General features: G+C 36.0%; 1 protein-coding gene across 1 annotated transcript; it reads right to left on the reverse strand.

Moving 5' to 3' along the window:
- Positions 1-406: 406 nt before the first annotated feature.
- LOC149225443 (cytochrome P450 77A1-like) lies at positions 407-2,215 on the reverse strand. The gene has a single exon (XM_089375090.1). The coding sequence runs from the start codon at positions 2,200-2,202 to the stop codon at positions 727-729; it is 1,476 nt and encodes a 491-aa protein (XP_089231216.1). The 5' UTR covers positions 2,203-2,215; the 3' UTR covers positions 407-726.
- Positions 2,216-12,105: the final 9,890 nt, after the last annotated feature.

Genomic DNA, 12,105 nt, shown 5'->3' on the forward strand with positions numbered 1-12,105 from the left:
TTTTCTTTTACTGTTTTCGTTCAAAATTTAAGTGCCTTTCCAACACAATTGCTCTTGTAATACAAGAGGAAAAAAATAACTTAAGTGCATGAACATATCAAAATGAACCATTTCCCACTTGAGTACACAAACAACATCAATCACAAAAAAGGTCGTTGCAATCATCTAGTCTTAACTCATAGAAATACCCAACTAATTAGACAAGCAATTACAACTTCCACATTGAACATGTGTCTTCTACAAAAAATCTAAATATGTGGGAACAACTAGTAACTAGTGCTACTTAATACATTGATACAATACGTGAGCTTATACATTCGTAAACTAACATCTCATGAAATATGACACTCATTGCAAGAAAATAACATTTTTAATTATTTATAAAATAGAATTTTAATAAGCATTTTCCAAACTACATTACAAATTGCAAAATTAATATAATTTACATCCTTTAAAAAAACCTAAAAAACCTATTCACACCCATAGAAATTAGATCCATGTTATTACATTTATACCGAACATTTTCAATTTTGACTATATTCTTTTTATTCGGTATATCACTCTCGTAGCTATGTATGGCTGGCTCTTGAGGTTAACTACTCACGCTCAACTAATTATTTTTCACATAAACTTTCATTCTCATTGTCATGGCAATTGCTCCCCATATTTTATTTATACTGTACAATGCACTGATGAGATCGAACCCGTTACGCAAGCTTCCCGTACTTAATTACCTTCCTCCCCCTTCTCCTTTATGATCGCTTGCAGAGGGCATTTCATGACCGTAGTGACTTCCTGCGTCTCAGACAGATCTACCGTCTCCCCCGGCTTGCATTCCCACGCGAATTCCTGAACCAGTCGAGCGACGATGAGATTTAAATGGAGCATAGCCATTCCTAAGCCGGGACACACCCTCCGCCCTACGCCAAACGGCATCATCTTTATCTCCTTTGTCCCTATCAGATCCACTTCCACACCCTCATCAACAAACCGCTCCGGCTTGAATTCCGACGGATTCGGCCACACTGTGGGATCCATCCCTATGCCCGCCACGTCGAAATTGACCAACGCGTCGGCGGGGACCTTGTAGCCGCCAAGTTCGCAGGGGCGCGTGACGGCGTGAGTGACGACAAAGTGCGCGGGAGGGTGGCGTCTCAAGCTTTCCTTCACGACGGCCGCGAGATAAGGCATCCGCTGCAGATCTTCTTCCTCCGCCGGGTTCCCCTTTCCAATGACACTGACGATCTCGCCGTATAGTCTCGCCTGTATGTCTTGATGGATCACCAGATTCGCCATCAACCATTGCAGGGATGTCGTGGTCGTATCGGTGCCGGCAATGATAAATTCGGAGCAGAGAGTAACGAGCTCGTCGTCGTCGAGTTTTCGGCCGCTGTCCACTGTCAAATTGAACAGCGTGTCTACGTACGCGACGCCGGCCGGAGGCGGCGCATCGCGGCGCTGGTTTATGAGGGCGAGCAGAGTTTTTCTCTGTCTATGACGTATGTCCTGGCGCCGCCAGTAGAAGAACGCCGGAATCGGTAAGACTTCGTCGAGAACTCTACCGCTCAATAAGACCTCCCGCAAGATACTCTGCACGGCTTTTACCGTCTCTTCGTCTGGCTTGCTACCGAAGCACATCCACAGGAGGATACAGAAGACTGTGTTTCGAAACTGATCCGCGACGCTCACCGCTCCCCCTTTCCGAGCCGCTTCATTCCTCAGGTTTTCCACCAGGCGGCCGATGCCCCATTCCCTCACCTCCCCAAAGGCGTTCATCGCTGAAGGGCTCAGGGCTTCGCTAACCAAATTCCTGCGAAGACTCCGCCACAGAGGCCCGTATGCGGCCGAACCGATGCTGTGCCGGTTGCTGGTGAAGATTTTCCGCATCCCGCCAACGGGTGGGCGGTCAGAGAAGATGGAGCCCTTCTGTATGAGCGCCTCGTGGGCAAGCTCGCGGCTGACTATCATCAACAGAGGTCGGTGACCGACCCATACGGTGAATATTGGGCCGTATCTTTCGTGGAATTTCTTCACTGATCTCTGGAAGGCGCCTCTGGCAAATGCGATCTGAAGGATTTCCCATGCCGGGGGGCCTGGCGGCAGGTTCCTGCAACGCCCGATCCTCACGAGAACCAGTCGGAGGAAGATTAAGGATATTACGAGGAGCAGAAAAGCCTGGGGAAAGGAATTGAGAATAGCCATGGAAATTCGAATGCAAGGGCTTCGTGTAATGTTTAATATGCGCAAGTTTTCTTATATAAGATGACGGAACTCCACAATGTGGCGAGTGCGGTCATGTACCGACGTTTGACTAGAAATAACGGTAACTTATTCGAACAAGTTTAACGAGTTCCCGTCTCGGAGAGATACACGGAAAATTATAAATCTTTTATAATATTCTATTTTTAAAATTATAATTTTACTGTAATTGATAAAATATATTTGTTTCGCTTCGTAGTATAGTCTCTGCATGATAAAAGCTATTATCACATATTATCACAAAGGGATAGTTATTTAATTTTTATTTTTTTAACATAATATTATACTATGTTTATTCATAATAATATTTAGTCACTTATTACTTTTAAAAATTAATATGGTTAAACATATTATAATCAAATAAAAATATACTTAAAATAGTAAATAATTTTTATTAAAATAATAAATAATTTTTATTAAAATAACAAAGGTATGTTATAATTTATTTTTTAAAATATTAATAATTATTAAAAATAAACCACTTTGATTGACTCGAAACGGGTGGACAAATGAAATGCCATGTGATTTATGCCGAAAAATCTATCATAAACTTGATATAGATCACACCAACCTCAATTCAACAACTATTAAAAATTATATTAAAATAAGTTGCACAATAATATAAAATAAAGTTAAATATTATTTTTTAAATATTAATAATTATTAAATTTTTTATTCAAATAAGTTGCATAATAATATAAAATAAAGTTAAATATTAGCATATATTTGAGCAACTCTATTTTTCATACATATTTATTTAACAAAAAGACTACTGAATAATACATTACTTAAAAAAAAGTTTTTTGATATAATTACTTTACAAAAAATAAGTGTAATATGCAGGGTTGTTGCTTAGTACTTTATGCAAAAAGTAATAGATAACAATTATTGAATGCTTGAACAAATTCATAAATCTAATAATGAAACACATTTGAATACTACAAAAGGCAAGTAATTAATGGGCTAGATAACCTTGGAGCAAAATAGAGATATGCCTATAGGAAATTAAACATTAGCCCTAACATCATGGTTTGTTACAAAAGTTAAGAGTTTATTGAAATGTATTAGTCCACATTTTATTCCATTTTTAGCTTGTGAGATTATCTAAATAATGATTATTAGTCTCACTATAGTTGCATTAAATGAGTTGTCTCTAGTGCGACTTTTTGGATTTTGCCTTTTATGCAAAAAGTAATAGATAACAATTATTGAATGCTTGAATAAATTCATAAATCTAATAATGAAACACATTTGAATACTACAAAAGGCAAGTAATTAATGGGCTAGATAAATTTGGAGCAAAATAGAGATAGGCCATAGAAAATTAAACATTAGCCCTAACATCATGGTTTGTTATAAAAGTTAAGTGTTTATTGAAATGTGTTTGTCCACATTTTATTCCATCTTTAGCTTCTGGGATTATCTAAATAATGATTATAGTTTCATTAAGGGAGTTTTCTTTAGTGCGACTTTTTGGATTTTCTGGTGCCGGAATCCGGCGGAAAAAAATTGAGGTCAAATCTTGATTTGTGTTATTTAAACTGATTTTTTGATTGTATATATGGATTCAGCACCCTGAAAAACCCTTACTGATTTTCCATTGGGCAGGGATTACCCATCAAACTTGTAATTTCAATAAATTCCTCTAGGATTTTAGAGACATTAGAATGGAAAAGCCCACCAGAAAAGCTTCCAAAAAGTCGGTCTAAAGACAACTCGTGCATTAAATGAACAAATTCATAAATCTAATAATGAAACACATTTGAATAAGACTAAGGGAAGTAATTAATGAACTAGCTAACTTTGGAACAAAATAGAGCTAGATAATTTTGGATGAAATATTAATCCTAACATCATTGTTTCTTACAAAAGTTAAGAGTTTATTGAAATGTTCTTATGCATATTTTATGGAGTTGTCTTTAGTGCGACTTTTTGGAAGCTTTTCCTGTGTGTTTTTATGGTCTAATTTCTCTAAAATCGGACACTAATTTATTGAAATCACAAGCTTGATGGGTAACCCTTACACACTCCATAATTTTATTCCATCTTTAATTTATGAGATTATCTAAATAATGATCATTAGTCTCACTATAGTTGCATTAAGTGATTATTTAAGATTAAATGGAAATTGGAATAGACGTATTATCAATTGAATTTTCAAAACTTTATGAAGAAAAAAAAGATTATTACAATTATGATGAGCTTATTTTCAAATCAACATTAATATTTATTTCTAAAATTTTTATTATATGTATTTAATAATTTCTTAAATTACAATTTTGAAATAATATATGTATTTAATAATTTCTTAAATTACAATTTTGAAATAATATAAATATAAAAATTACAATAATTTGTTATATATTACAATGTCAAATATTAATTAATTTGACCAAAAAATTACTATAATTTACATCAAAATTTATCTTATTATTTTTTTTCTAAATTCTTATCTCAAAAAACAAAATAATAATATAACAATAATTCAACTTCATCCCTCTCATTATATTATTGTTTTTTTCTAAATTCCTATCTCATACGAAAAATAACAAAATAATAATATAAAGATAATTAAACCTCATTCATCTCATCAAAATTTATATTATTATTTTATTTTCTAAATTCTTATCTCAAAAAAACAAAATAATAATATAAAAATAATTCAACTTCATCCCTCTCATTATATTATTGTTTTTTTCTAAATTCCTATCTCATACGGAAAATAACAAAATAATAATATAAAAATAATTAAACCTCATTCATCTCTTGCCGTCAGTTTGTTTGTAAAAATTATATTAACTTAAAAAAACGATTAGGGGAGGGATTCCTATTCTTGTGCAGGGACCAGTAGTTGATATAATACTGGTCCCACCAAACCACCAGTGATTAAGACTTGTGAAACCAAATTTTAAACAGAAATAAATAACATTATGTATAAATAAGTTTTAAATTATGTCCAAAAATCACCCATACATTGACTGGGCCCACAACTGTCCATAAATAGTATTTTACTACTTAATATTGCAAAACATATTGACCCAAGTAGAAAACAGCTAGAGCCATAAAGGCTTCCAAACTGGTCTATTCCAGAAGTACAAAACAGCAGTCACTTCAACCCCCACTCATGAGAACTCCAACTTTGCATCCCAAATAAATATGCCTACCTGCACATAACAAAAGGAATGTATGTCAGCCATAACTGCTGTGTTGTTCAACAACTAAGCACCCTATGTTCAATAAATGACACCCAACCCAATAACAATTAAATCCAATTTGTTCAATAAATGACACCCAACCCAATAACAATTAAATCCACTTTGTTCAATAAATGACACCCAGACCCAATAACTGCAATAAATGACACCCAACTCATTGTATTTCTCATTAAAACAAATCAAAGCACATGGATCAACAAATAAACAATTCCCAACCATTAGATCACAGCAAATTAAATCCATACCACACATTCAAAATGAAGCCATTGCAATCCATGTGCATCCATGTCCACCAATTAAAATCAAGTCCCCAAAACTATAAAACAAATCCACCCACTGTTGAAGTTGCATCTTATGCTTTCAAACTATTCAGCAAACTTGAAGACAACATCACAAAACAGTGGCCAATATATTCAAGTTAGTTATATCTTCTTACAGTTCTGTTTTCATTTATCAGATTTTTCTTACATTACAGTTCTGTTACAGTTCTGTTTTCATTGTTTTCATTTATCAGATTTCTTACATTACAGTTCTGTCCATTCATTTATCAGATTTCTTACATTACAGTTCTGTCCATAGGGTGGTGACAGTTAACCTATACAGTTACAATTAACCTTTTTTATACAGAGTTTATAGATCATTTTTTCTAGGATTACAAACAAATTAGTGCAGTAAGCTATCAAACATATTGCTCAGAAAGACAGCAAATCAAATAAGAGGACAAGATGCTATTAGATTTTAAGTCTGCTTAATAAAACAGGTGTTTTTAAGTTTAAAAATACTTGGGCTAGGGGAGGGACGCCATTACCTGTGCGCCCTCCCCTCCACCTGGCGGACAAGCACGTTGCAGGCACGTGGCCTCGTACGACACCACGCCAACTCAATCCGCCACCTGTTAAGGAACGTGTCAAGGGTTTAGTGTTTATTTAACGACCATGGAGGGGCTCATTTCCGCCTTTACCGCGCGATGTATGCTCCGACTGTGGGTTATTTTTAAGTCTGCTTAATAAAACAGGTGTTTTTAAGTTTAAAAATACTTGGGCTACATTAGTAATCCAGCTCGCTATTAAGCCATAGCTGCAAAACTCAAAACTTTAAAGGTGCCAATTTCAGAAATACTAGTTTAAGTTCAGTTACATTTTACAATGGTCGCGCTTAAGTGGTATACCAGGAAAAACAGATACTGAAGAAACCCGTGAACTTACATGATTACGAGAGAAAATTTCACAAATATATCAAAATATAATGAAAAGTGAGACCTCTCAGCCGAATTTTAAGTTCAGTCACATTTTACAAAGGTCGCGCTTATTTTTGCTCATGCAACAAGCACATGGAACAAACTAAATAGGATTTTAGTGAACTATCGGTGAAGTAATATGAGGAGATGCAAGCCATTTGTTTCAAAAAGCCTAAGGACAAATTAATTGAAAGAAGAGACAGAGTAACTGTAAAGGAAACAATCAAAACAGGGCACTGAATCCAAATTTCCAGTAAGCATGGTAAACACCAATAAAATACTAAGCACTGAAGCAATAATTTCAACGATTCAAATTTCCAGTAAGCATGGTAAACACCAATAAAATACTAAGCACTGAAGCAATAATTTCAACTCTTTTGAAATTATGTAAAGATAGAGAAAAAGACTCATTTAGACATTACATGAAAAACTAAAATCAAACTCACAAATTCCATATCAGTCAAGTGGGAAGCATTTCTAAGTTTTTGTAACCAGATATGCGAAGCAGAGGAAGACATGTCCCAATAATGTAAATAAAAGCACAAGTTTACCTCCATCGTAAAAATCTTGTTTTGACCTTATTTGTTGACCTTATTTGTTGCTTACCTTACAGGAAGCACTGAAGCAATAATTTCAACTCTTTTGAAATTATGTAAAGATAGAGAAAAAGACTCATTTAGACATTACATGAAAAACTAAAATCAAACTCACAAATTCCATATCAGTCAAGTGGGAAGCATTTCTAAGTTTTTGTAACCAGATATGCGAAGCAGAGGAAGACATGTCCCAATAATGTAAATAAAAGCACAAGTTTACCTCCATCGTAAAAATCTTGTTTTGACCTTATTTGTTGACCTTATTTGTTGCTTACCTTACAGGAATTGAAGGTTAGCTTACAGGAATTATTCGATCATCAGCTTCATAGGGATAATTTTTGCAGAAGTAATAAAGCATAATTTAACATATATTCTAATGTCTAAATGCATGCAATAATTTTATAGGTTGTTGCATCTATGGCAAAAGGAAGTTACTCTGCTCGTACAAGGAGAAGTGGCAGGAGAGTGACAAGGGGTGCGCAGCTGCGATGCACATCGTCCGATGATGACAGGCCAGCTGATGTCGATGCCAGCAATGCACCAGGGAACATTGTTGAAGATGACCATGTGACAGCTGCTGATGTTAACACACCATCAGCCACAGAACCACCATCAACAACAGTCCAAGGGGCAAGCTCAACTAAAAAAATCAGTGCTATAAGAGGATGGACAAAAGAACAAATGTTAGTTGCAATTGACGACATAGAGTTTAATGGATACTCAGTTCGGGCATCTGCAAAAAAACATGGTATTCCTCCCTCATCAATACATTATTGGATAAATGGACTGACTCATACAAAACGTAGAGGGCCTCTTACAGTTATGACTGAGGATGAGGAGGCCGAGGTGGTTGAGTGGTGTAAAGAGATGGCCCAACTGGGACATGGGCTAGAGTTGATACAACTCAAATCAACAGTTGCTCAAATCTGTCAAGGGAGGCCAAACCCATTCAAAGATGGGTTTCCTGGTAAATCATGGTGGTTTGGGTTTAAAAAAAGGCATCCAGAACTTGTATTGCGTACTGCTGAGGGCCTTGACAGAGACAGAGCATTAAATTTGCGCCCTGCAGTTGTGCAAAAATTCTATGACACACTTTCTAGTGCTTATGATAAACATTCTTATGGAGCAGACCATATATGGAACTGTGATGAAACAGGTTTACAGGCAGGGAGGAATTGTGGCATGCGGGTAATTGCCAAGAGAGGGAGCCGAAATGTGCCAAAGATTTTGCCCAAGAGCAGGGAGTGGATAACTATTTTATGTTGTGTTAATGCAATTGGTACTTCAATCCCAGGATTTTATCTATTCAAAGGTAAAAATCAACTGAAAAACTATATACAGAACTGCGAACCAGGTGCATGCATGGCTGCACATCCCCATGCATGGATGACTAAAGAACTGTTTCTAAGTTGGCTTTTTCACTTTGCTGCATCGGTACCAGGTGGCGTCTCGCCTAATAACAGACACCTTTTGATATTAGATGGCCATGGGAGCCACATGGCTGTACAAACAATTGAGGAAGCAAACAATTTAGGCATCGACCTATTGACATTGCCAGCTCATACCACTCATAGACTGCAACCCCTTGATGTTAGTGTGTTTGGCCCTTTCAAGAACTATTTTAGGTCGGAGCGTGCTGCATGGATGGCAAAGAATCCAGGGGTTGAGGTGAAAAGGTTTGAGCTAGCAGAGCTTGCAAGTAAAGCTTTTAAAAGGGCTTTGACACCATCAAATATCAAGGCTGGCTTTAGGAGGACAGGAATCTGGCCACTGAACTATGATGCTCTCATGCATGATACTGGTTGTAGCCAAGCGTTTCATGTGGATGGTCAGGAAGAAGGGAATGCCCAAACAGGTGTTGAAGTGCAAGAAGTAGATGACCAAGATGATGTTGTTGCAGCTGGTAATATGATTTCCTTGTCTCAAGGACACTTATATGCTGAAGATGATGAAACTGTATGTGAAACACAATATAACAATGAACAAATTCGCAGTAACATGGAGATTGTTCCACCAACTCAAGAACATGAAATTCCTGTTGTTGATATTGTTAATGTTATTGCTGAACATGCAGTTGACAATGACCAATTGACATTGCCAAGCCAAGTAACCCCACCTTCATGGCTAGCAGAAGCAATGATCAATATGAATGCACATAGTGTCTCAGCAACCAATGAAGAAAGCATGAACATGCCCTCACAACCAGCAGAATTGAACAGTGAAATTGTTCATTTTTTTGTGGACAATATATCAATGGAAGAAGATGAAGGACATAATGAGGCATCAAATGAAGATAATGATATAGTTCAATCAGTTCCAACAGAAACTGGAAGGGAAGTACCAAGCAATGACATGCAGGTGGGAGGGGTGGAGAAGACACTTGGACAATTCCTAAAGCTACCAGTACAGAGAGTATCAATGAAAAAAAAGCAAGGTGCACCAGGTAGTCTTCGTCTGGGCCGAAGCTCACAGTTACTCACCTCAGAGGACTATATAACCCTATTAGTTGAGTCTGAAAAAAAGAAATTTGAAATGCAAGAATTAAAACAGAAAAAGAAGGATCTAGTCAAGGAGAAGAAGGCAGCAAGGATTGTTGCCGCACAACATCGAGCAGATGAAAAGATTGAAAGAGATAAAGCAAGGCAAATTAAGGACCAACAAAAGCAAATGGCAAGACAGGAAAAGGAAAAACGAAAGGCACAACAAATGCTTGAAAAGGAACAAGGGATGATCAATATGGTTGACAATGATACAAGAATAGCTAATGAAACCAGAATTATTTCAAACTCATTGGACTCCATTGCAGATAATACACCATTATTCCAAGATCTCATAAACATTCAAGTGCCTCACTATACTACTGAGGGTTTACCCACTTGCCTTATTCCTACCAGAGTTGGTGCCAATTCTATGTATGCTCATTACACACCTCCACTTAATGCAGGGACCAGTAGTGCAAATGTGAGGTATGGGTACTCAATACCTCCATGGTTGGAAGCTGCAAATTGGAGTCAATCATATGGCAGCAATCAACCATTTCCTAATCAACCCTTGACAGGTAGGCCAACCTACTTGGCTCAAGAAGGTAACTCGGGGAGTTTTGGCACTCAAGATTCTCAGGGCCATAAAGAATAGGGGTGTCATATGTTTTTGTTTGTAACCACATTATGATGTGGATTTTGGATGGATTGTGTCTTTTTCTTGTCACAAAAACATTCTGGCTTACAACCTAGGTTGTTTTATTGCTTTGAAACACTAACAACATTATGGTGCTATGCATTCACTACATTGAAAAGCCAACAGCAGCTTGGTTGGTTGTAAAGTAGTTTTATTTGCGAGTTAAGCACAAATGATATCAGTCCACAAAAGACACTACAATGATAACTTAGATACTTATTTCCCTTTTGAAATTGTTATGTCAATTCATATTATGTCTTGGGGCATCTTTTTCCACTGCAAAGATGAACTATATTTCACAAAATAAATCACTTAATACTTCACCATTAGCTTCAAAATGATGCTCCCAACACTGATAAGTGATTTCTTATGGATATTAAACCTTAGCAAATTGATTTCTTCTTACTAAAACAAGTACACCAGATCTCGAAAAGCATATTTCAGATATCAAAAAACATATACCAGACCTTAGATAAACACTTGGAAAGTCACCAACAGAAAAACATATGACTTTATTAGTCTCTTATGGTCAATGTGCAGTGGTCTTGGGCTTATTATTATTGTCTTATGGTATTTATGCAGTCACAGTAGCAATATGCTTTAGATCTAATTATTCATTGCAGTCAACAAGTATCATAGAAAGCAGGCCACTGTAAGCAGTTTTTCAACTTTGAAAGAATAACCTAGATCTAAGTAAGCTTACCTACAAGCACATACTTCTGTAAAATATCCCAACTCTCAAACACATCCATCTTCTATTGAATACAGAAAGAAGTCAATACACAACAATAGCTCAAAACCAAAACTGAACTAAACTTAAAGCCTACACAACATATTTACTCCACAAAGATCATAAAGAGTTACAATTGGAACTACTGGACTCTTTGAAGTCATTTTCTTCATTTTTGAAGTAATTATTATTTAAATTTGTTGAAGAAAACCTGAAACACTGAGATAATAAGACACAGAGCTGCAAATAAATTCTCAACCATAAATAAGTAAATAAATCCAACAAATCTGATTTTAATATAATCAAATATGTAGTCATATATAGTTCTAAAATAATTGAGCTAAGTATTTTTCCAAGGAAACGAACAAAATGCATGTGATAGACAAAATTGAATGGCATAGGCAAACATGGGAGATAGTCTTTAGGAACCTAACCCAAACTACTGCAAGCACTATATCGGTATTCATCAGATTAGTCCCATGGAAGTGAGAAGCTAACACAATGCTTGAATAAGAGTACTCATTGTAATCAATTCAATGGGAATCAGAGCCATATGTGTGAAATAGTTATAGGTATAAATGTATTACAGCTTCTACTAATATGGAGTTTAAGCTTAGTCAATTATATATGGTACATCAATTGATCCCGTGTAAGTGATTAGACTATACGCTTCATATTCCATATCCTTACATTGAGCTTATATCAGTAATATGTAAGAGTTATGATATCACTGTAATCAAGCTATACTAATACAGGAACAAGAGCTTATCGTAATTAAGGCATGTAGATTATGTGAACACTGTCCATAAGGTTATGCATTGTGATTACTAGTAACCAATACAGAGAAACAAGCTATCATAATATATGAATAATACGTAAGCTGCTTACACC

Source organism: Pinus tabuliformis, chromosome J, assembly GCF_031772625.1.
Source record: "Pinus tabuliformis cultivar Carrire ecotype Pingquan chromosome J, CPIR1, whole genome shotgun sequence".
Classification (NCBI taxonomy): Eukaryota; Viridiplantae; Streptophyta; class Pinopsida; order Pinales; family Pinaceae; genus Pinus; species Pinus tabuliformis.

Coding starts and splice junctions, on each gene's coding strand:
- LOC149225443 (XM_089375090.1), bottom strand. CDS start 2,202: ATGGCTATTCTCAATTCCTTTCCCCAGGCTTTTCTGCTCCTCGTAATA.